The following is a 26,190-nucleotide window of genomic DNA, read 5'->3' as shown; positions in this document are numbered from 1 at the left end:
ATATCAAAAATTTTCCTTAAAAATGTAGGTCAGAAGACAATGTTGGAAATAAAAACATTAAGTAGACTATTATTCTGGGCAGTTAAGAGGTTTCCCATTCACTAAACAAATCAGAGCACCTGAAAGGAAGAAAAATGCTACAAGGTAAAAAATGGTAACTCTTCAGCAAGCTCTTCTGAAAGCATGAAACATTCCAAACTGCTGAACCTTTAGGAACTAACATTAGTCAGCATTTATTCTCCAGGCCCCAGAGGTATCTAAGAACTAAGAACTGAATGTGAACATCTACACTTTCTTAAATATCAAGCGACTTAAAATGACCCATGAAAAAATTATAAACATTTCAAAGTCATCAGAAAAAGTAAATTCAACTGAATTTAAAAGGAATTGAGGGGACTTCCCTGGTGGCGCAGCGGTTAAGAATCCGCCTGCCAATGCAGGGGACACGGGTTCGATCCCTGGTCCGGAAAGATGCTGCAGGGCAACTACGCCTATGTGCCACAACTACTGAGCCTGCACTCTAGAGACCACATGCCACAACTACTGAAGCCCGTGGTGCCAAAACTACTGAAGGCCACGCACCTAGAGCCCATACTCTGCAACAAGAGAAGCCACCACAATGAGAAGCCCACACACCGCAACAAAGAGTAGCCCCCACTATCCACAACTAGAGAAAGCCCACGTGCAGCAATGGAGACCCAAGGCAGCCAAAAATTAAAATTAATTAATTAATTAATTTTTTAAAAAGGAATCGAAATATTATTTGGTGTTGTGAAGGGCAATGTCTAAACGATCACAGAAACACAAAGGAATGTGTGAAACACAACCAATAAAATAACTGCAATAAAGATGCAGTCTGCAAGGCTCAACTGATACCCACAGCAAATGAGTTAATTTCTTCAGGTTTTGGTTCAATGTGCTGAAATATGGCAATGACCTACTGATTTGAAGTCACATTTTAACATATACTGTTGCTTTCAACTATATAATTCTGAGGCATTTTTTAAAAGCCAGTACCAAGTACTGGCTAGAGTCCTCAATTAAACAATCTCTAAAAAGAGGAGAAAGAGCTACTATACTACTATACTTCTAACTAAAGTGCAGAGCAGATGGAAAATTTCCTCTGAGCTTTGGTTTCCTCATGTTTTAAAACCATGATAACAGTCTTCTCACAGGCTTACCGTGAGGATTAAATAAGATCAGTCATGAAAAACTCTGCTGAGACATAAAATCTGCCATATGGTAAAGCACTCAATAAATGCTTGCAATTATCTTCTATTAACTAGCCAAAGACTAGTATTAAGAATAAGCTGTTAAAACACAAGTTAAAAAATTACAAAATATATAGTCCATTGTCTCAGAAATTATGTTCTATGAAAAACCATTTTAAAATATCTTTAAAACTTGAAAAATATATTTTTAAAGTATTTTTAAGATATAGTTTAACACAACTTGGGAACTTCCATTTATTTATAGTCACAACATCATCTGGAGCAATGGATGTAGGTTGAGATAATCTTGAATTAAGGAAGGTCCTCATTTTGCTGATGTTACTATGGCAACCTCCTGCCACCTGGTGGCAGTGTACCTATTAATAAACAGTCCTAAGAAAAAAGCAAATACTTAACAACAAATTAATAAATGAAAACCAAAATTTAAACGTCATATATTCAACAAAGTAGAGCAGTAAAAATGAACTTAGATGACGAAAAGGACTAATACTGTAACTTTAGAAATAATTTTATATATTAAAATTTACCACATCATTCCAAAGAAATATAGACGCCTAAGAAGTCAATTTCTCTACATAAAAAAAACAAAAACAAAAAACTTGCCCCTGCCATCCCACCCTCCAAGAAGATAATAAGCAGCAGCAACAGCAGCCACTGACACCACTGCCAGGTTAAAATAGTGGATTACAAAGGACAGTTAACTTTTCAAGTAATTCTGGCCAATATTCTCTCTTCCTCCTCATAGATTCAATACTGTAGCAATCCCTCTGCTAGAGAAACGTTTACTCTGCTATCAGAGGGAAATGTACTGATATTATTGTACTGATTCCACTTGTGCACAATTATCTTTTCCCCCAGTTAAAATTTATGTTTTCATTTGTCATCAGTAAGCCCTTTGGTAAAAACTTTAAGCATTATCAAACCTGCTGGAACTACGAGATCTTCTTGATGCATTGTAACTTCTGGGTGGTGTTCTGGACTTTTTATCCTTCTTTCTTTTCTCATCTATCTCTTTGGATCTGTCCTTTTCTCGTTCCTTTTCTTTGTCCTGTTCCTTCTCCTTCTCTTTGTCTCGTTCCTTTTCATGCTCTTTTTCCCGCTCTCTCTCTCTGTCCTTCTCCTTGTCTTTATCTCGGTCCTTTTCCCGTTCTTTATCCCGGTCTTTATCTTTGTTTTTACCCCGTTCCTTTTCTTTTTCACGTTCTTTTTCCCTGTCTCTCTCTTTTTCCCTTTCCTTTTCTCTATCTTTTTCTTTCACTCTTTCCTTTTCCTTGATTTTTTCTCGGTTGTCTTTTCTTTTGTCCCTTTAAAAACAAAAGTAAATAAATAAATTCACAACTAAAATAATTCTACTCCCCAACAAGGACCTCATTCTCTTTCCTCAACAATTATCAACACAAAATAATGTATAATAGCTGTAAGACATTACATATAAATTTCTAAATAATTTATGTATACATGAAGCTGCTAAATGAAACAATTATCAGGCTCAATTTAGTCTGGAAATTTCATGAGTCATACTAACCATCAGATTCAAATCAATGACAATCAATATTAAATCATTACTGAAACAATCAGAAAAAAGTTTAATTTCTTTCATTAAAAATTTAAACCACAACAGATTTTTAACAAATGAGGTCATGAGAAAACTACCCTTAATTTCCAAAAAACTCACCGTGAACGCGAACGACTCCTTGACTTCCGCCTCTCCCTTGATTTAGAGCGTTTTTTATGAGGGCTCTTAGATCTACGTCTATCTTTTTGTCTTGAACGTGATCTATTATGGGATCTACTCCTAAAGAAAAACAAATTGTTAGAATATCAAAACATATTCTCAGAATTTCAATTTATAAATATTTAAGATCTTTCAAATAAGAGAGTTTTAAAACCAATCCTGACAGTATTTATCAATATTTTAAAATTCTCTATTACATAATGCTTCAAAATTAGATTATCTGACATAAATTTATTTATTGGAAACTTCACCAGACAGTTCACTGTCCAGAACACAAAGACAGAAACAGAAAAAGAATTTAAGGTATTTCCTATGTCAGACTTAAGCTGACAGTTTCAGGTGTGGCTTTCTTTTGCTAAATATTACATGCCTCAATTAGAACAGACAACTTCTCCCATGGTCCAAGTTTTCATACCAAAAATTGTCTTTAACTCTTGACTTGCATGTAATATTACTGCTTGTGGCTATAACTTATCTTTGACAGGGAGTAGTGGTTATATGGTTCAATGGTTTCTATAAATGACTGTGTGCTATTTGTCATAACACATATTAAGAAGAATGCATAGGGAAGCACAGTACTAATGATGGTGCTAGTGTGACAGGAAACCAAACATCTTACTCATGAGTTAAAGCTAAATATAATCAAATGTTGAATTTGCAAAGCCTTGATTTTATTACATAAACAAAGCTATTAAAAGAAACCTTTATTACTGGAATTCTTGGAGGAAAAATAACTGTTATTCCAATTCTGAAATTCTCTAGGCTCCTTTCCCAACTGAAATAATAGCTTATATAATGTGACATTTTTCATAATGAGGTATCCTAGGAACTATTTATTTAAATGTAACCAAATTGAAGGCATACAACTTAAACAACAAAGTGCTGAGACTCACCGGCTTCGGAGTTAAACACTCTGGCTCTGACACTCAGTTCTGCCACATAATAACTGTGAGAACTCTGGCTAATCACTTAACCTCTCTAAGCCTGAGATTCTTCATCTAAAAACTGGAGTAAGAATCATACCTATACCTCCTAGAACTGTCATGAGAATTAAAACAGATGATATATGGAAAGCTGCCTAACAGTTTCGAGTGCAGAGTAAATGATTAAAAATCCTATCTCAATATCTGCATCATCATCATTATTAACAATTAACATAAATGAAAACTTTAAATTATATCTCTATTTATTCCAAGGGGTCAAATGAACGTCTACAAGTATGCCTTATATAATTAAAACTCATCTTGATAGTAATATCTTCATGAATTAAGTTAAAACAAATATCTATAAAAGAAATACATATAGTTAAATGCTTGTGCTATGCCATGAAACTAGAAAAGTCTCCAGACAATCCTCAATTAAGTAATGATCTTGTTCTTAAAACACATTTTTCAGTTAGTTAAAATTTGTTTTCCAACAGCTAATTTTCAACTGAACCACTCATCTATTATACACTTATCTTCATACTTCATTTTTAATATACGAAGATAATTCGTAGTTTGTTGAAACCTTTATCACTAATAACCTAAGAGACACAAGGGTCAAGTAGTAGCTATTAGGGGAAAACTTAAAAACTTATAACATTTTTAGTCCATTTACAGACATCCACATGAGGGTCATAATGTTTTAAAGGGCCTTTGCTTCTATGTACTTAATAAGTCTTAAGATTTCTATTCTAGTTAACCTTGTTAAAAAAAATAAATAGTAATTTTGTTTTCTTCAAATAGCACTTTCCAATCTTAATTAAATAAACTCCTTTAAGAAAATTAACCATAGCCATAACAAATAAAAGTTAATAATAAAAAAGCACTGACCACTTGGCTTCCCACCTTATCCTGTGGGTCCTCAGAGTTTGAAAGTCACTGCTCAAGAGTAATTATTATATTTCAATTTTGACATTAAATATTTCATGTCTGTCTCACCCACTAGTTGCCTACAAGTTTTCAATTAGGAAAGCTAAAAGCTTCAAGTCAAGAGCAAATCTAATCCAACCAAAGATAAAGATTTGAGCTATCATTAGCTGTCATTTTAACATGATGTACAAAACTGCATTTATAAGTTAAATTGTAAATAAAGGGCAACTTACCATTATGTTGCATCAAAGTTCATTTGTAAATCAGTTGTTTCCCATTAAAACATTATAAAATGTCTTATAGTTCCTATGCTGGTCTGTAAAGGTTACTTAACTTTAAAATATAATAGAGTACTACCCACCTTTTCTAGCACTGTCCCTATGAAAAAAACACATAAAAATTTGGACAGAGTGGAAACACATCTTCCCAGTTCTAGCCAAGGTCATAGTAACAAATAACTATTTCCTCCCTCCTACAGAAAGAAGGAGGAACAGGGAAAGAGTCGGAGGAAAGTTCTAGAAGTATCAGAACACTAAGAAGGTAGAAGAAGGTGGGGCTTCAAGAACAAGGGCTCCTGCAACCCACACTCCTGCTAGGTCTAGTGGGTCAGAGCCAGAGCTGAGGGTATCCAATCCCACTAGAAGGGGAGGGGAAACCGAGAAATGCTTGCCATCCCCTACCGGTGGAGAGGGGGAGGGAGTTCCACAAGTCAAATGTTTTGGGGTGAGGAATTTCTTTTCTTTTCAACAAAACTCATCCTCTTTTTTATCTCTTTATGACCTTAGTAAAGGCTTCTTGTGTTTATATACACCATGTATAAAAACAGTATATGCTGACAAAAAAGATATACAGGCATACCTCAGAGTTATTGTGGGTTTGGTTCCAGACTACCGCAACAAAGGGAATATCACAATAAAGCGAGTCAGGAATTTTCTGGCTTCCCAGTGCATATACAATTTATATTTACTCTATACTGTAGTGTATTAAGTGTGCAACAGCATTATGTCTTAAAAAAAAAAAATGTATATACCTTAATTAAAAATACTTTCTTGCTAAAAAATGCTAATCGTCATCTGACAATGCAGTGCTGCCACAAACTTTCAATTTGTTAAAAAACCACAATATCTGTGAAGCACAATAAAGCAGAGTAAAATAAAACGAGGTGTGCCTGTGTGTATGTGCGTGTTTGGGTGTGCGCACCAGCCAAGAACAATTAACTTCTAATGCTACGTAATTAGACAGACCTCCATGAAATCACTCCCATGAATAAGAATAATTAACAAATTTCATTTTAGACAGAATAACCCTTCCTCCACTAACCCTTGGAAAGGGAAAATATCCCAATATACTGAAAACGATAAGAGTAAAAACCTTAGTTAAATTATTTGTCCCAACAGAGAAAGCTTCACAGAAATTATCAAGGAAAAAATGATATTAATAATCAAATTTTGCTTTTTTTCCAGCCTTAGAAAACCACTAAGGTATTAGATTTGGAGCATGGCTCTTATAACACAAAGTAAGATTTAAGTCATTGCTCTTTTTCTTCCTCAGAAAAGTTATTACTCTTCAGCTCAATTCTGTATTTTCTTGATCTCCTTTACCTTCACCACCCTGTTGACCTATAGAAATATCCATAATCTAGTACCACTGATTCTATACCACTTTCCTTCTCCAATTCTGGCTTTGCTACACTGTCTTATTCCTTGTACATGAAAACAACTTCCTTCTCTTGGACATGAATTTGCCTTACTGTAAGGCCTTGGATAGAGACAGAGATTAAAACCATATTCCAAAAGGAATTCTGCAAGCTAATAGTAGAGAAGTATACACCAGTAGAGAGCTGAAAGTATAGTTTGCTAGAGTCTAATTAAGAATATCTGCAACTAGGGATTATCATACTAAGTGAAGTCAGTCAGAAAGAGAAGACAAATACCATATGATATCACATGTGGAATCTAAAATATGATACAAATGAACCTATCTATGAAACAGAAATAACATCAGGGACAGAGAATAGACTGCTGGTTGCCAAGGGGGAGGGGGATGGGAGAGGGGAGACGTGAGAGTTTGGGATTAGCAGATGCAAAGCGGTACACATAGAATGGATAAACAACAAGGTCCTACTGTATAGCACAGGGAACTACATTCAGTATCCTGTGATAAACCATAATGGAAAAGAATATGAAAAAGAACATATATGTATGTATAACTGAGTCACTCTGCTATACAACATTGTAATTCAAGTATACTTCAATAAAAAATAAATTTAAAAAAAGAATATCATATTTTCCTATCTCATTGCCTCAATCTCCTTGATTAGCACAGAAAAGCAAGACTAAACTGAGCTTGCTAGTGAGGTTCAACACAGAGCATACTGGTTCCTTTTTTCCCTCCCCTCAAATCCTCCTCCTTCTCTAATACTCCCAACAAACATGCACGCTCGCACGCACACACACTTTTCTCTGCCTCTTCTCTTTAGAGAGTATGCGTACGTATGCACATGTAACATGCAATTAGGATCCACTGCATACATGTTCACATTTCAGTAACAGCCCCCTCCACATCTTAAAGAAGACAATAAAACTTATTTTAAACATGACTCTTAGGTTACTTCCAATCAAGATGGTGTTGCAAGTTTATATCTTGAGATCCCCTTTGCACCAAACACAAAAGATTTTAAAAGAACTTCAAAATGACAAAGCCATGCTCAAAAATAAGATAAACAGAACAGAAATAGAGCTTAAGCACAATACAACAGCTGCAATTAAAGCTGCAAGTTACTCTTATGTTTCAGGTCTCAAAGTGGGTGGAAGAGGCTCTTATCACCAAGAGTACAAAGACTTAAAGTACCCCATTTGACGCACAGTATTGGAGAAAGGTAACTACTTGAAATCAAGATCTCGGGTGGTGCTCCCCAGACCTTGAGGGAAGTGGGGGAAGAAAAAAACAAAAAAGCTGCAACAACTTCAGCAATATTTTCAGCATCAGATGTTCCCTTTTCCCAATATGAAGAATGAAAGATTTCTGCCAGTTCTGTATAAAGACTAGTTTACTCTTAGAAAAATCAGGAATAGAACATCTTAAGATAGAAAACCAACTTCTAAAACTAAAAATTAGTTGAAATTATATATTAATTAGATAAAACTTCATTCTTTAGCATTACAATTAAAGCAATATCTAATGGTAACCATACTCCCTGGTGAACACCAGTGAAATTTCTACACTCTGATACTTGGACAAAAACTCAGGAAATCTTCACCACTGTAAATACAAAACCGAAAAAATTTAAATATGACAGTAGAAATTCTCACCTGTGTTTTGACTGTGATCTTTTCCTTCTAGAACGGGATTTTGAGCTAGACCTGGATTTTGAACGAGTGTGGGAACGAGATCGACCGCCTTTTCTTTCATTGTTCTTTCCAGACTCTGGGAGGAAAAAACCACTTTGCAGTGTAAGCTCAGAACAATTAAAGATCCCAGTTAATAATCAGGCACAAGTGGAATGTACCACATATAGTGCAAGGGGCCTACTCTCTGTACATCCTCCTCCTGTGCAATTATCCTTCAGAAACATCCAAGAAAGTCATTGCATAAACTCGTTGAGTGCAGCCACCCTGCAGCAGTACATATAAACCAGATGATTATAAACAGCTGTTCGTAGTATTTTGTTGCTGCCATAATGTACGATTATAACATGTCTGTAATTCCTATGACAGTGATTTTAAATCCTTTTTCCATTTATTTTCCTAGAATTGAAGCTTAAATTCTGAGTGCTAATTTAGAAAATTTGCTCAAATGTAAAAAACCATCTAGACATTTTTAGGTTGGATTTCTAATTTTAGTTAGCAACACAAAAGTTTGAAAGGGTGTTCGTTTACCATGCTAAAATAGACTCTGTATTTTTCCTAACTCATGGGCTCTCTTTTCTATTTTTAAAATTAAAACTTTGAAGAAAAAGTGAATCTGCTTAATCATAACATTTAAAATATATTTATTCTTGTCTTTAGCCTCACAATAATATTTACACTTTGCTTTAAGCAAATCAGTTCTGCATACTGATTTTGCTATTAAAATATAAAGAACTGATTAACTCAAGCTAATGTACCTCAATTCAGTATCACGGAAAAAGATATTTGTGCTAAATAGTTCTTCAACCTTTAACACTAGTTAAGTCACTTACTCTTTCTTGAGTTTCAGTCTTCTTGTTTGTAAAATGAAGGGACTGAACAGATAATTTCTAAAATTCCTTCCAGTTCTAAGATTCTATGATCTTCAACTATGACCTATGTAACAACGCTATGGCCTTACCTGGTTCGATAGCTGCTGAGATAAAGGACTGAGCCTCTCGCACTCGCTTCATTACTTCTTCTAACTCCTTAGCTGCAGCCTGAGGTGTCATCTCAGGGGGTTTTACTATTGCATTGTTGGAGTGATTTATTCTAAATTAAAAATATTAGCATATCACAAATACACACCATATTTTACAAAACATGAAACAACTAATTGTTCATATGATACAGATATTTACAAATCTGAGGACATCTCAAAAGCACATTTAGAATAATATAGCTAAATACAGAATAACCAAAACCAACCTCAAAACCATGATTTACCTCATTCCCATCTGCCATCATCTCTTGCTAACAAAGGCAAAAAGCAAGGGAAAAAAAAGAAAAACTGAACCCTACCTAACTTCTTTAACAACCTAAATAGACCAGGACAACAGCTTTTCCTCACAGCTTAGAGTTATAATAAATTAAAATGGTAACACCAATATTAAAATGCATTACTTCTATTCTTAGATTATAAAATTTTGTTGATAACCTCTGCACCCTGGGAGGATGAAAGGGAACCTATATATCATGTGCACCATTTTAATCGACCCTGGACCATGGCCTAGTCATACAGCTTCAAATATGGGAGGAATCTGATAAAACTCTTCCTTTATGGGTAACAGTGGTTTCTCTGATGTACATAAATGAATTTGGTGTGTCTCACTTTACCATGGTGAAAAGACAGCATTCACTAAGAACAATTTCTTATCCCTTAATAGCAGACTCCTGATCAAACTGTATAATTAAGGCAATTATCTACAGAATTCAGATAAAATTGGTGCCTCAATAATGTGCATGAAATAGAACTTCTGGTCTTGAGTACCTGAAAGGCTACATCAATTTTTCATTTTGCAAACAAGGATGTGAGCAAACCTTAAAAGGTATAATTTAAAACATTTCTGGGTACTTTCTTCCTGAAATTTTGGATTTACCAAAATTCTTATTACTATATTATTGTAAGTTCTACCCATATGTTAAACTGCCCATTAGTCTAGTGTAATAATGCAAAACCAACCTAACTTGTTAAAGCTTATGGAAATAGACCTACAATCAATATGTACAGTATAAAAATGTTAACTTTAAATTAGACCTTATGAAATAGAAAATAAGATGTTTTCAAATGCAACTTTAATTTAAAGGCTAAAATGGTAAATATCTCATGTGTTTCATTTATACTTAACACAAAGTCTTCCTTTCCACAAATTGCCAATTACTATTAAAAAGAAAAAAAAAACCTTCATTACATCAAAACCACAAAATTTTTTCAAAATCATTAAAATTTCTTTGTTTAGTGTTTCTTACTTCAGTGGCCTGTCTCCAAACATAACTCCATTAAAAGCAAGGGCCCTTGGTACAGAATTTTGGTCTGCAAATTCCACAAAAGCAAACCGAGTTGGCTGAGTCTCATCACCTGCCATCCGCACAAACTTCACTTCTCCAACTTGTTTAAAAAATTCAAGTAGCTGATCAGCTGTTGTTGTCTGAAGAAACAAAGTAACACTTTAATAAAGTATATTCTTCTTTTAAAAAAATCAGGTAAATACTACTTTATCAGTTGATACGATTTTTAAGAAAGGGAAAGGAATAAGAGGTCCCACCACTCAATTTCTTCTTATATTAGTTACCTGGGAATTCAAATTGCCAACATAGACTGTTCTCCTAATTTCATCAATTTTGGAAGGATCCACATTTCCCATAAGTGGTGGCTGTGGTATCTCTCCAAGTGTTGCAATATTGGGGTCTAGTGCTGCTGCTGGTATAGCTCCCAAACTGCTAAGGGAAACACCCAGCTATAAAAAAATTAAAAAAAAAAACAGAGCAGATATTTTCTATTAGTGTCAAAAATTACCATTCTCTAATCTTGAAGAATATTGATCAACTCAGTAAGAATGGGAAGAGACTAGGGACTCCTAATTTAAGCCAGGTATATATCTGAATTATTCAGAGTAAGGTCACAGTAGTTTTCAATGTAATTAGAAATACAACATATTTCTTAACTATCTGGGTATTTTAATTACTTCTAAACTTGACACTAAAAACAAACAGTCCATTCTCATTATTTGTAGTACTTATGCCCAATAAAGTTTGCCATGAAGACTGAATTATTAAGTACTGAAATTGCTGCTCCTAGGGAAAAAACACAGGGCTAGGTTCCTATGAGCCTCTGGTCATAACACTTTCATCAAGTGATAAATATATGACCTTGCTTTATGTGTGTTTCTGTTTAAAAATACCTTAGTTAGTATATATTATTGATTCATTAACATTAAACTCATGACCAGCAGCATGATCAACTCATGCCTGAATGAACCTTATCTTACGTAAGAATTTTCTCTGTAAGGTACATCACAGGCTTCCAACACTTAGGAACACTAGACAGTACTTTAGCACTATGCTGGGGGCCAATTTAAAGAGCAAAACCACCAACATAAAGCACAAAAATGTAAAAAACATGACACTCGACACGCCCCACACAAAGAAGTTATTTACACCATTAGAGCTGAAATAAGAAGGCAGAGTGTTGCTCTGTTTGAACTCATCTGGGAATGAACATATCAAGCAACTCAATTTTTTCATCATTCTATTTGTGTTGATGAATAACCACAAAAGCACCGCAAGTACTGATTTTGAGGTTTCAAATAAATTTTAGCTAGTATGTGAATTCACAAATACAGAATTCACAAATAATGAGAATCAACTGTACCTCGGGCATTCAACAACACTGTGAATTCCTAATACTTAATAATCAAAGCACCTAATTTTTGCTAGGTTATTAACTCAATTCTCAGAGCAGCTCTAAGAGATAGATATTACTATTACACCAATTTCACAGATCAAGACAAAGTCTTACAGAAAATAATTTTCCCAAAGATACTCAGCTAACAAGTGGTAAAACCAGGGTACCACTATGCACAGACTAAAATTAAAACAGGGACAAAGTTTACCTAAGAAAAGAAACCTAAAATATTAAACCCTTACTTATACTATGGTAGGAAAAAGATAAAAACCTCTGAATGATCTTTCATAACATTACTAAAATCAGTTTTTAGTTCAAGCATTAAGAAACACATTTTTAATGTGAATTTAAACTTGAAAAGATAGATCTCAGAATTTGAAAATGAAAAATTTTGCAGAATTCACAAGACTTTTCAAGGAAAAGAAAAAAAACTACAACTTTCATTTTCACTTTTGCAATTTAAGTCAAATAAGTTAACTGACTATATATTCTTATACTGTTGCAAAACTACTAAAATTTAACAAATGTTAAGTAATAACACTTCCTAAAGGTGAAAATACTAGTTTATGAAATGAGTACCACTTATGCTTATCAGAGCAACCCACGTGTGATCTTTTCAAAACATGTCAAATCAAGTTTTACCCCCGCTTAAAACCCTTTAAAATAAAATTCAAACTTCCTTCTGTGGCCTAAATAGCCCTACATCATCAGTGCCCTATCTATCCCTCCAATCTCAAAACACCTACTACCCTGCTGCCCCCCCACCCCGCCACCCTGCCTTCACAACCATTCTGCACCTGGAACACACAAGTTTTTCTCACTTTAGGGTTTCTCACTTGGCATTCCTTCTGCCCTAGAAAGCTCTTCCCCTAGCTTCTGCTGGCTGAATCCTTCAACCGCCAGGTCAATCACCCTCTCCAGGAGGCTTCCCCTCACCTTATGTAGAGCCTCATTTACTCTCTACTACACCACTCTGGTTTTTTTCCTTCATAGTATTTATTACAATCTGTGGTACCTTGCTACTAACAGATCTTATATTTTTTGCTGTCACCATTTCAAGTTATCATAATGTTGTAGAAAATACCTTAGTTCAAAACAGGTGAATGATCTAGCCTCTCTCCAAGTGTTGCGTCTAATCACACTCCTTTTTCCCCTACCATGTCTTTGATAGTCTAACATTCACAGATGATTGAGGGTCATACCTTAAATTTTTTTTCTAGTGCAAGAGAATTACTATATACAATTAAGCTAAATCACAAATATGAGTCTTATTATTTGTCAGTTTTGCATGGATTTAAAACAGGCCTTTCCAGGTATTCCCAGCTGTCAATCCCTTTGACCTACAAATTCCTCCACTGGGACATACAATTATAGATCTCTAATGGGCCCTTCCAAATCATCTAATCCAACTCCTTTGTTTCTCAAATTTAAAGATCATTCAGTCCTGTTTTTAGAAACTTTTCCTGTCTCTCTCTCTCTTCTTTGCACTATACCATTCTTCGACACTTGTGTCATTTAACATGGTAATCACCAATCACATATGGCTACTTGAATTTTAATTAAAATTCAGTGCCTCAGCCACACTAGTCACATTCCAAGTGCTCAAGAGCCACATGTTGCTAGTGGCTTCTATACTAGATAGTAGAGATACAGACATCTCCATCATAGCACAAAGTTCTACTGGATGTGGCTGCACTGCAACAATACAACTACCCTTCTTTAGATTAGCCTACTTTCTAGCCCTGGTCTAAAGGACCTAAATACTTAAGTTGCCCTTTCAGTCTTTGAGGAGATAAAGATGACCTGACTCCCGATATAAAACTTGTGCCTTCTGACACAGAAACCTTGGCCTCCCTGGAGATGTGATTTTTAAAAAGAAAGAAACCTTATGAAAGGTTTCACTCTTATGAAACTGTAAACCCTTTTAATGTCTGGAAAAGAAATGTTCTAGGCAGAAGATAAATAAGTACAACAGCCCTAAGACAGAAATATGTTTGGCATATCCAAAAATCAACAAAGCCAATAAGACTGAAATAGAGGGGAGCCAGGAAAACAAGTAGGAAAAAAAAGGTTAGAGAGGTAGCTAGGAGCCAAATCACGGGCCACCTTTCCCCTGTTTTCTACCTAAAATTATTCTTCATGAATTAAGTTTTATAAAAATACATATCCACAGCTGAATTAAAAGGAATCATTTCCCCTCACAGCAACAAATTAAATAATAAAAACTTTATATTCTTGATAAATTAAACCTAAAAATTTTCAAGATAGCAAGACAATATTTTCTGAGGAGGGGGAAAAAAAGATGATCCAGGAATTAATCTTAAAATATACCAAAACATACCCAAAATAAAATTTTTAGAAAGCCCATTTCAAATGATCAGATGTTACATTAAAAAGCATTTACGGATCAGGACCTTCCAGATGGCGGAGGAGTAAGCCCTGGAGATCACCTTCCTACCCACAAATACATCAAAAAACAACTCCTACAGAACACCTACTGAACGCTGGCAGAAGACCTCACACTTCCCAAAAGACAAGAGACTCCGCACATACCAGGCCGTGTGTCTGACAGGGTCTTGGTGCTCTGGCCAGGTATCAGGCCTTAGCCTCTGAGATGGGAGAGCCGAACTCAGGACACTGGACCACCAGACACCTCCCGGCCCCATGTAACATCAATCGGCGAGAGCTCTCCCAGAGATCTCTGTCTCAACGCTAAGACCCAGTTCCACTCAACTACCAGCAAACTCCAGTTCTGGACATCCTATGCAAAACTAGCAAGACAGGAACACAACCCCACCCATTAGCAGAGAGGCTGCCTAAAATCATAAGTTCACAGACACCCAAAAACACACCACCGGACACAGTCCTGCCCACCAGAAAGACAAGATCCAGCCTCCTCCACCAGAACACAGACACCACTCCCCTCCACCAGGAAGCCTACACAACCCACTGAACCAACCTTACCCACTGGGGGCAGACACCAAAAACAACAGGAACTACAAACCTGCAGCCTGCAAAAAGGAGACCCCCAAACACAGTAAGTTAAGCAAAATGAGAAGACAGAGAAATACACAGCAGATGAAGGAGCAAGATAAAAACCCACCAGACCAAAAATGAAGAAGAAATAGGCAGTCTACCTGAAAAAGAATTCAGAGTAATGATAGTAAAGATGATCCAAAATCTTGGAAATAGAATGGAGAAAATACAAGAAACGTTTAAAAAGAACCTAGAACAAACAAACAATGATAACAACACAATACATGAAATTAAAAATTCTCTAGAAGGAATCAACAGAAGAATAACTGAGGCAGAAGAACAGATAAGTGACCTGGAGGATAAAATAGTGGAAATAACTACCGCACAGCAGAATAAAGAAAAAAGAATAAAAAGAATTGAGGACAGTCTCAGAGACCTCTGGGACAACATTAAACACACCAACATTCGAATTACAGGGGTCCCAGAAGAAGAAGAGAAAAAGAAAGGGACTGAGAAAATATTTGAAGGGATTATAGTCAAAAACTTCCTTAATATGGGAAAGGAAAGAGTCAACCAAGTCCAGGAAGTGCAGAGAGTCCCATACAGGAAAATCCAAGGAGAAACAGGTCAAGACACATATTAATCAAACTATCAAAAATTAAATACAAAGAAAAAATATTAAAAGTAGCAAGGGAAAATCAACAATTAACATACAAAGAAATCCCCATAAGGTTAACAGCTGATCTTTTAGCAGAGACTCTGCTAGCCAGAAGGGAGTGGCAGGACATATTTAAAGTGATGAAAGGGAAAAACCTACAACCAAGATTACTATACCCAGCAAGGATCTCATTCAGATTTGACGGAGAAATTAAAACCTTTACAGACAAGCAAAAGCTAAGAGAATTCAGCACCACCAAACCAGCTTTACAACAAATGCTAAAGGAACTTCTCTAGGCAAGAAACACAAGAGGGAGGGAGGGGCAAGATGGCGGAAGAGTAAGACGCGGAGATCACCTTCCTCCCCACAGATACATGAGAAATACATCTACACGTGGAACTGCTCCTACAGAACACCCACTGAACGCTGGCAAAAGACCTCAGACCTCCCAAAAGGCAAGAAAATCCCCACGTACTTCGGTAGGGCAAAAGAAAAAAGAAATAACAGAGACAAAAGAATAGGGACGGGACCTGCACCAGTGGGAGGGAGCTGTGAAGGAGGAAAGGTTTCCACACACTAGGAAGCCCCTTCGTGGGCAGAGACTGCGGGTAGCAGAGGGGGGAAGCTTCGGAGCCACGGAGGAGAGCGCAGCCACATTGGTGCGGAGGGCAAAGCGGAGATTCCCGCACAGAGGAGCGGTGCCGACCAGCACTCACCAGCCCGAGAGGCTTGTCTGCTCAGCCGCCGGGGCGGGCGGGGCCTGGGAGCTGGGGCTCGGGCTTCGGTGCTAGCCGGGAGGGAGTCCGGGAAAAAGACTGCAGCTGCCAAAGAGGCAAGAGAATTTTTCTTGCCTCTTTGTTTCGCGGCGCGCAAGGAGAGGGGATTCAGAGCGCCGCCTAAACGAGCTCCAGAGACGGGCGCGAGCCGCGGCTATCAGCGCGGATCCCACAGCAACAGGGACGCAGAGGGAAAAACGGAGAGATTCCCGCACAGAGGCTCGGCGCCGAGCAGCACTCACCAGCCCGAGAGGCTTGTCTGCTCACCCGCCGGGGCGGGCGGGGGCTGGGAGCTGAGGCGCGGGCTTCGGTCGGATCCCAGGGAGAGGACTGGGGTTGGCTGCGTGAACACAGCCTGAAGGGTCTAGCGCACCACAACTAGCCGGGAGGGTGCACGAGAAAAGGTCTGCAGCTGCCGAAGAGGCAGGAGACTTTTTCTTGCCTCTTTGTTTCGCGGCGTGCAAGGAGAGGGGATTCAGAGCGCCACTTAAACGAACTCCAGAGACGGGCGCGAGCCGCGGCTATCAGCGCGGACCCCAGAGACGGGCATGAGACGCTAAGGCTGCTGCTGCCGCCACCAAACAGCCTGTGGGCGAGCACAGGTCATTCTCCACACCGCCCCTCCCGGGAGCCTGTGCAGCCCGCCACGGCCAGGCTCCCGTAATCCGGGGACAACTTCCCCGGGAGAGCGCACGGAGAGCGCACGGCGCGCCTCAGGCTGCTGCAACGTCACGCCGGCTTCTGCCGCCGCAGGCTCGCCCCGCCTCCTCCGTACCGCTCCCTCCCCCCGGCCTGACTGAGCCAGAGCCCCTGAATCAGCTGCTCCTTTAACCCCGTTCTGTCTGGGCAGGGAACAGACGCCCTCAGGGGACCTACATGCAGAGGCGGGTCCAAATCCAAAGCTGAACCCCGGGAGCTGTACGAACAAAGAAGAGAAAGGGAAATCTCTCCCAGCAGCCTCAGAAGCAGCGGATTAAAGCTCCACAAACAACTTGATGTGCCTGCATCTGTTGAATACCTGAATAGACAACGAATCATCCCAAATTTAGGAGGTGGACTTTGGGAGCAGGATATATTAACTTTTCCCCTTTTCCTTTTTTTTGTGAGTGTAGATGTGTATGCTTCTGGGTGAGATTTTGTCTGTATAGCTTTGCTCTCACCGTTAGTCCTAGGGTTAGGTCCGTCCGTATTTTTTTTTTTTTTTTTTGGCTTAAAAATTTTTTTTTTTTCCCTAATAAATGTTTTCTTAATAATTTTTTCCTTATTTTCTATTTTTAAAAAAATTTTTAATAAGTTTTTTCATATTTTTTATTTTAAAAAATTAAAAAATTTTTTTTCTTAATAAATTTTTTCTAAATAATTTTTTTCTTATTTTTAGTATAAAAAATTAATAAATCTATTTTTAAAAATTAAAAAAAATTTTTTTTCTTAATAAATTTACTCTTAATAATTTTTTTTCTTATTTTTTATTATAATTGCTTTATTTTATTTTATTTTATCCTCTTTTTTTTCTTTCTTTCCATTTTTTCTCCCTTTTATTCTGAGCCGTGTGGATGAAAGGCTCTTGGTGCTCCAGCCAGGCATCAGGGCTGTGCCTCTGAAGTGGGAGAGCCAACTTCAGGACACTGGTCCACAAGAGACCTCCCAGCTCCACGTAATACCAAACGGCGAAAATCTCTCACAGATCTCCATCTAAACATCAAGACCCAGCTTCACTCAACGACCAGCAAGCTACAGTGCTGGACACCCTATGCCAAACAACTAGCAAGAGAGGAACACAGCCCCATCCATTAACAGAGAGGCTGCCTAAAATCATAATAAGGCCACAGACACCCCAAAACACACCACCAGACGTGGACGAACCCACCAGAAAGACAACATCCAACCTCATCACCAGAACACAGGCACTAGTTCCCTCCACCAGGAAACCTACACAACCCACTGAACCAACCTTAGCCACTGGGGACAGATACCAAAAACAACGGGAACTACGAACCTGCAGCCTGTGAAAAGGAGACCCCAAACACAGTAAGATAAGCAAAATGAGAAGACAGAAAAACACACAGCAGATGAAGGAGCAGGGTCAAAACACACCAGACCTAACAAATGAAGAGGAAATAGGTAGTCTACCTGAAAAAGAATTCAGAATAATGATAGTAAGGATGATCCAAAGTCTTGGAAATAGAATAGACAAAATGCAAGAAACATTTAACAAGGACGTAGAAGAACTAAAGAGGAACCAAGAAACGATGACAAGCACAATAAATGAAATTAAAAATACTCTAGATGGGATCAATAGCAGAATAACTGAGGCAGAAGAACGGATAAGTGACCTGGAAGATAAAATGGTGGAAATAACTACTGCAGACCAGAATAAAGAAAAAAGAATGAAAAGAACTGAGGACAGCCTCAGAGACCTCTGGGACAACATTAAACGCACCAACATTCGAATTATAGGGGTCCCAGAAGAAGAAGAGAAAAAGAAAGGGACTGAGAAAATATTTGAAGAGATTATAGTTGAAAACTTCCCTAATATGGGAAAGGAAATAGTTAATCAAGTCCTGGAAGCACAGAGAGTCCCATACAGGATAAATCCAAGGAGAAACACACCAAGACACATATTAATCAAACTATCAAAAATTAAATATAAAGAAAACATATTAAAAGCAGCAAGGGAAAAACAACAGATAACACACAAGGGCATCCCCATAAGGTTAACAGCTGATCTTTCAGCAGAAACGCTGCAAGCAAGAAGGGAGTGGCAGGATATACTTAAAGTGATGAAGGAGAAAAACCTACAACCAAGATTACTCTACCGAGCAAGGATCTCATTCAGATTTGATGGAGAAATTAAAACCTTTACAGACAAGCAAAAGCTGAGAGAGTTCAGCACTACCAAACCAGCTTTACAACAAATGCTAAAGGAACTTCTCTAGGCAAGAAACACAAGAGAAGGAAAACACCTACAATAACAAACCCAAAACATTTAAGAAAATGGGAATAGGAACATACATATCGATAATTACCTTAAATGTAAATGGATTAAATGCTCCCACCAAAAGACACAGACTGGCTGAATGGATACAAAAACAAGACCCATATATATGCTGTCTACAAGAGACCCACTTCAGACCTAAAGACACATACAGACTGAAAGTGAGGGGATGGAAAAAGATATTCCATGCAAATGGAAATCAAAAGAAAGCTGGAGTAGCAATTCTCATATCAGACAAAATAGACTTTAAAATAAAGACAATTACAAGAGACAAAGACGGACACTATATAATGATCAAGGGATCGATCCAAGAGGAAGGTATAACAATTGTAAATATTTATGCACCCAACATAGGAGCACCTCAATACATAAGGCAAATACTAACAGCCATAAAAGGGGAAATCGACAGTAACACAATCATAGTAGGGGACTTTAACACCCCACTTTCACCAATGGACTGATCATCCAAAATGAAAATAAATAAGGAAACACAAGCTTTAAATGATACATTAAACAAGATGGACTTAATTGATATTTATAGGACATTCCACCCAAAAACAACAGAATACACATTTTTCTCAAGTGCTCATGGAACATTCTCCAGGATAGATCATATCTTGGGTCACAAATCAAGCCTTGGTAAATTTAAAAAAATTGAAATCGTATCAAGTATCTTTTCCGACCACAACGCTATGAGACTAGATATCAATTACAGGAAAAGATCTGTAAAAAATACAAACACATGGAGGCTACACAATACACTACTTAATAACGAAGTCATCACTGAAGAAATCAAAGGGGAAATCAAAATATACCTAGAAACAAATGACAATGGAGACACGACGATCCAAAACCTATGGGATGCAGCAAAAGCAGTTCTAAGAGGGAAGTTTATAGCAATACAAGCCTACATCAAGAAACAGGAAACATCTCGAATAAACAACCTAACCTTGCACCTAAAGCAATTAGAGAAAGAAGAACAAAAAAACCCCAAAGCTAGCAGAAGGAAAGAAATCATAAAGATCAGATCAGAAATAAATGAAAAAGAAATGAAGCAAACAATAGCAAAAATCAATGAAACTAAAAGCTGGTTCTTTGAGAAGATAAACAAAATTGATAAACCATTAGCCAGACTCATCGAGAGAAAAAAGGAGAAGACTCAAATTAATAGAATTAGAAATGAAAAAGGAGAAGTAACCACTGACACTGCAGAAATACAAACGATCATGAGAGACTACTACAAGCAACTCTATGCCAATAAAATGGACAACCTGGAAGAAATGGACAGATTCTTAGAAATGCACAACCTGCCGAGACTGAACCAGGAAGAAATAGAAAATATGAACAGACCAATCACAAGCACTGAAATTGAAACTGTGATTAAAAATCTTCCAACACACAAAAGCCCAGGACCAGATGGCTTCACAGGCGAATTCTATCAAACATTTAGAGAAGAGCTAACACCTATCCTTCTCAAACTCTTCCAAAATATTGCAGAGGGAGGAACACTCCCCAACTCATTCTACGAGGCCACCATCACCCTGATACCAAAACCAGGCAAAGATGTCACAAAGAAAGAAAACTACAGGCCAATATCACTGATGAACATAGACGCAAAAATCCTCAACAAAATACTAGCAAACAGAATCCAACAGCACATTAAAAGGATCATACACCATGATCAAGTGGGGTTTATTCCAGGAATGCAAGGATTCTTCAATATACGCAAATCAATCAACGTGATACATCATATTAACAAATTGAAGGAGAAAAACCATATGATCATCTCAATAGATGCAGAGAAAGCTTTCGACAAAATTCAACACCCATTTATGATAAAAGTCCTGCAGAAAGTAGGCATAGAGGGAACTTTCCTCAACATAATAAAGGCCGTATATGACAAACCCACAGCCAACATTGTCCTCAATGGTGAAAAACTGAAACCATTTCCACTAAGATCAGGAACAAGACAAGGTTGCCCACTCTCACCACTATTATTCAACATAGTTTTGGAAGTGTTAGCCACAGCAATCAGAGACGAAAAAGAAATAAAAGGAATCCAAATCGGAAAAGAAGAAGTAAAGCTGTCACTGTTTGCAGATGACATGATACTATACATAGAGAATCCAAAAGATGCTACCAGAAAACTACTAGAGCTAATCAATGAATTTGGTAAAGTAGCAGGATACAAAATTAATGCACAGAAATCTCTTGCATTCCTGTATACTAATGATGAAAAATCTGAAAGTGAAATTAAGAAAACACTCCCGTTTACCATTGCAACAAAAAGAATAAAATACCTAGGAATAAACCTACCTAAGGAGACAAAAGACCTGTATGCAGAAAATTATAGGACACTGATGAAAGAAATTAAAGATGATACAAATAGATGGAGAGATATACCATGTTCTTGGATTGGAAGAATCAACATTGTGAAAATGACTCTGCTACCCAAAGCAATCTACAGATTCAATGCAATCCCTATCAAACTACCACTGGCATTTTTCACAGAACTAGAACAAAAAATTTCACAATTTGTATGGAAACACAAAAGACCCCGAATAGCCAAAGCAATCTTGAGAACGAAAAATGGAGCTGGAGGAATCAGGCTCCCTGACTTCAGACTATATTACAAAGCTACAGGAATCAAGACAGTTTGGTACTGGCACAGAAACAGAAATATAGATCAATGGAACAGGATAGAAAGCCCAGAGATAAGCCCACGCACATATGGTCACCTTATCTTTGATAAAGGAGGCAAGCATATACAGTGGAGAAAAGACAGCCTCTTCAATAAGTGGTGCTGGGAAAATTGGACAGGTACATGTAAAAGTATGAAATTAGAACACTCCCTAACACCATACACAAAAATAAACTCAAAATGGATTAAAGACCTAAGTGTAAGGCCAGACACTATCAAACTCTTAGAGGAAAACATAGGCAGAACACTGTATGACATAAGTCACAGCAAGATCCTTTTTGACCCAGGTCCTAGAGAAATGGAAATAAAAACACAAATAAACAAATGGGACCTAATGAAACTTAAAAGCTTTTGCACAGCAAAGGAAACCATAAACAAGACCAAAAGACAACCCTCAGAATGGGAGAAAATATTTGCAAATGAAGCAACGGACAAAGGATTAATCTCCAAGATTTACAAGCAGCTCATGCAGCTCAATAACAAAAAAACAAACAACCCAATCCAAAAATGGGCAGAAGACCTAAATAGACATTTCTCCAAAGAAGAGATACAGATTGCCAACAGACACATGAAAGAATGCTCAACATCATTAATCATTAGAGAAATGCAAATCAAAACTACAATGAGGTATCATCTCACACCGGTCAGAATGGCCATCATCCAAAAATCTAGAAACAATAAATGCTGGAGAGGGTGTGGAGAAAAGGGAACACTCTTGCACTGTTGGTGGGAATGTAAATTGATACAGCCACTATGGAGAACAGTATGGAGGTTCCTTAAAAAACTAAAAATAGAACTACCATATGACCCAGCAATCCCACTACTGGGCATATACCCTGAGAAAACCATAATTCAGAAAGAGTCATGTACCAAAATATTCATTGCAGCTCTGTTTACAATAGCCAGGACATGGAAGCAACCTAGGTGTCCATCATCGGATGAATGGATAAAGAAGATGTGGCACATATATACAATGGAATATTACTCAGCCATAAAAAGAAATGAAATGGAGGCGTTTGTAATGAGGTGGATGGAGTTAGAGTCTGTCATACAGAGTGAAGTAAGTCAGAAAGAGAAAAACAAATACAGTATGCTAACACATATATATGGAATCTAAGGGAAAAAAAAAAAAGAGGTCATGAAGAACTTAGTGGCAAGATGGGAATAAAGACACAGACCTACTAGAGAATGGACTTGAGGATATGGGGAGGGGGAGGGGTGAGATGTGACAGGGTGAGAGAGTGTCATGGACATATATACACTACCAAATGTAAAATAGCTAGCTAGTGGGAAGCAGCCGCATAGCACAGGGAGATCAGCTCGGTGCTTTGTGACCACCTAGAGGGGTGGGATAGGGAGGGTGGGAGGGAGGGAGATGCAAGAGGGAAGAGATATGGCAACATATGTATATGTGTAACTGATTCACTTTGTTGTAAAGCAGAAGCTAGCACACCATTGTAAAGCAATTATACTTCAATAAAGATGTTTAAAAAAAAAAAAAAAAAAAAGAAACACAAGAGAAGGAAAACACCTACAATAACAAACCCAAAACATTTAAGAAAATGGTAACAGGAACATACATATTGATAATTACCTTGAATGTAAAACGGATTAAATGCTCCAACCAAACGACACAGACTGGCTGAATGGGTACAAAAACAAGACCCGTATACATGCTGTCTACAAGAGACCCACTTCAGACCTAGGGACACATACAGACTGAAAGTGAGGGGATGGAAAAAGATATCCCATGCAAATGGAAATCAAAAGAAAGCTGGAGTAGCAATTCTCATATCAGACAAAATAGACTTTAAAATGAAGACTATTACAAGAGACAAAGAAGGACACTACATAATGATCAAGGGATCAATCCAAGAAGATGATATAACAATTGTAAATATTTATGCACCCAACATAGGAGCACCTCAAAACATAAGGAAAATGCTAACAGCCATAAAAGGGGAAATCGACAGTAACACAATCATAGTAGGGGACTTCAACACCCCACTTTCACCAATGGACAGATCATCCAAAATGAAAATAAATAAGGAAACACAAGCTTTTAATGACACATTAAACAACATGGACTTAATTGATATTTATAGGACATTCCATCCAAAAACAACAGAATACACTTTCTTCTCAAGTGCTCATGGAACATTCTCCAGGATAGATCATATCTTGGGTCACAAATCAAGCCTTGGCAAATTTAAGGAAATTGAAATTGTATCAAATATCTTTACCGACCACAACGCTATGAGACTAGATATCAATTACAGGAAAAAAAAAACTGTAAAAACTGCAAACACATGGAGCTTAAACAATACACTACTAAATAACCAAGAGATCACTGAAGAAATCAAAGAGGGAATTTAAAAAACCTAGAAACAAATGACAATGAAAACACGACAGCCCAAAACCTATGGGATGTAGCAAAAGCAGTTCTAAGAGGGAAGTTAATAGCAATACAATCCTACCTCAAAAAACAAGAAAAATCTCAAATAAACAACTTAACCTTACACCTAAAGCAATTAGAGAAAGAACAGAAAAAAACCCAAAGTTAGCAGAAGGAAAGAAATCATAAAGATCAGATCAGAAATAAATGAAAAAGAAATGAAGGAAACAATAGCAAATATCAATAAAACTAAAAGATGGTTCTTTGAGAAGATAAACAAAATTGATAAACCATTAGCAAGACTCATCAAGAAAAAAAGGGAGAAGACTCAAATCAATAGAATTAGAAATGAAAAAGGAGAAATAACAACTGGCACTGCAGAAATACAAAGGATCATGAGAGATTACTATAAGCAGCTATATTCCAATAAAATGGACTACCTGGAAGAAATGGACATATTCTTAGAAAAACACAACCTTCCAAGACTGAACCAGGAAGAAATAGAAAATATAAACAGACCAATCACAAGCATTGAAATTGAGACTGTGATTAAAAATCCTCCAACAAACAAAAGCCCAGGACCAGATGGCTTCACAGGCGAATTCTATCAAATATTTAGAGAAGCACCAACACCTATCCTTCTCAAACTCTTCCAAAATATAGCAGAGGGAAGAACACTCCCAAACTCATTCTACGAGGCCACCATCACCCTGATACCAAAACCAGACTAAGATGTCACAAAAAAAGAAAAATACAGGCCCATATCACTGATGAACATAGATGCAAAAATCCTCAACAAAATACTAGCAAACAGAATCCAACAGCACATTAAAAGGATCATATACCATGATCAGGTGGGGTTTATGCCAGGAATGCAAGGATTCTTCAATATACGCAAATCAATCAACGTGATACACCATATTAACAAACTGAAGGATAAAAACTATATGATCATCTCAATAGATGCAGAAAAAGCTTTCAACATAATTCAACACCCATTTATGATAAAAACCCTCCAGAAAGTAGGCATAGAGGGAACTTACTTCAATATAATAAAGGCCATATATAACAAACCCACAGCCAACATCACTCTCAATGGTGAAAAACTGAAACCATTTCCACTAAGATCAGGAAAGAGACAAGGTTGCCCACTCTAACCACTATTATTCAACATAGTTTTGGAAGTTATAGCCACAGCAATCAGAGAAGAAAAAGAAACAAAAGGAATCCAAATTGGAAAAGAAGAAGTAAAGCTGTCACTGTTTGCAGATGACATGATACTATACATAGAGAATCCTAAAGATGCTACGAGAATACTACTAGAGCTAATCAATGAATTTGGTAAAGTAGCAGGATACAAAATTAATGCACAGAAATCTCTTGCATTCCTATACACTAACGATGAAAAATCTGAAACAGAAATTAAGGAAACACTCCCATTTACCACAGCAACAAAAAGAATAAAATACCTAGGAATAAACCTACCTAAGGAGACAAAAGAGCTGAATGCAGAAAACTATAAGACACTGATGAAAGAAATTAAAGATGATACAAATAGATGGAGAGATATACCATGTTCTTGGATTGGAAGAATCAACATTGTGGAAATGACTATACTACCCAAAGCAACCTACATATTCAATGCAATCCCTATCAAACTATCCATGGCATTTTTCACAAAACTAGAACAAAAAATTTCACAATTTGTATGGAAACACAAAAGACCCCAAACAGCCAAAGCAATCTTGAGAAAGAAAAACGGAGCTGGAGGAATCAGGCTCCCGGACTTCAGGCTATA

The 26,190-nt window shown here is 37.2% G+C and overlaps 1 protein-coding gene across 4 annotated transcripts in view; it reads right to left on the bottom strand.

Moving 5' to 3' along the window:
- SREK1 (splicing regulatory glutamic acid and lysine rich protein 1) overlaps positions 1-26,190 on the bottom strand; it is a 58,422-nt gene that overhangs the window by 15,892 nt on the left and 16,340 nt on the right. For 3 of the 4 annotated variants that reach the window (XM_061189310.1, XM_061189311.1, XM_061189314.1), the window contains 6 exons: positions 10,780-10,944; positions 10,457-10,635; positions 9,129-9,259; positions 8,132-8,246; positions 2,908-3,027; positions 2,156-2,536 (listed from right to left, as the gene is read on the bottom strand). In XM_061189310.1, the coding sequence (XP_061045293.1) occupies positions 2,156-2,536; positions 2,908-3,027; positions 8,132-8,246; positions 9,129-9,259; positions 10,457-10,635; positions 10,780-10,944 (1,091 nt within the window). The remainder of the gene's footprint in view (positions 1-2,155; positions 2,537-2,907; positions 3,028-8,131; positions 8,247-9,128; positions 9,260-10,456; positions 10,636-10,779; positions 10,945-26,190) is intronic. The other variant, XM_061189312.1, reaches the window with a different exon arrangement.

The sequence above is a fragment of the Eubalaena glacialis genome, chromosome 4 (genome assembly GCF_028564815.1).
Source record: "Eubalaena glacialis isolate mEubGla1 chromosome 4, mEubGla1.1.hap2.+ XY, whole genome shotgun sequence".
NCBI classification, from domain to species: domain Eukaryota; kingdom Metazoa; phylum Chordata; class Mammalia; order Artiodactyla; family Balaenidae; genus Eubalaena; species Eubalaena glacialis.
This window is presented reverse-complemented; position numbering and strand designations above follow the sequence as displayed.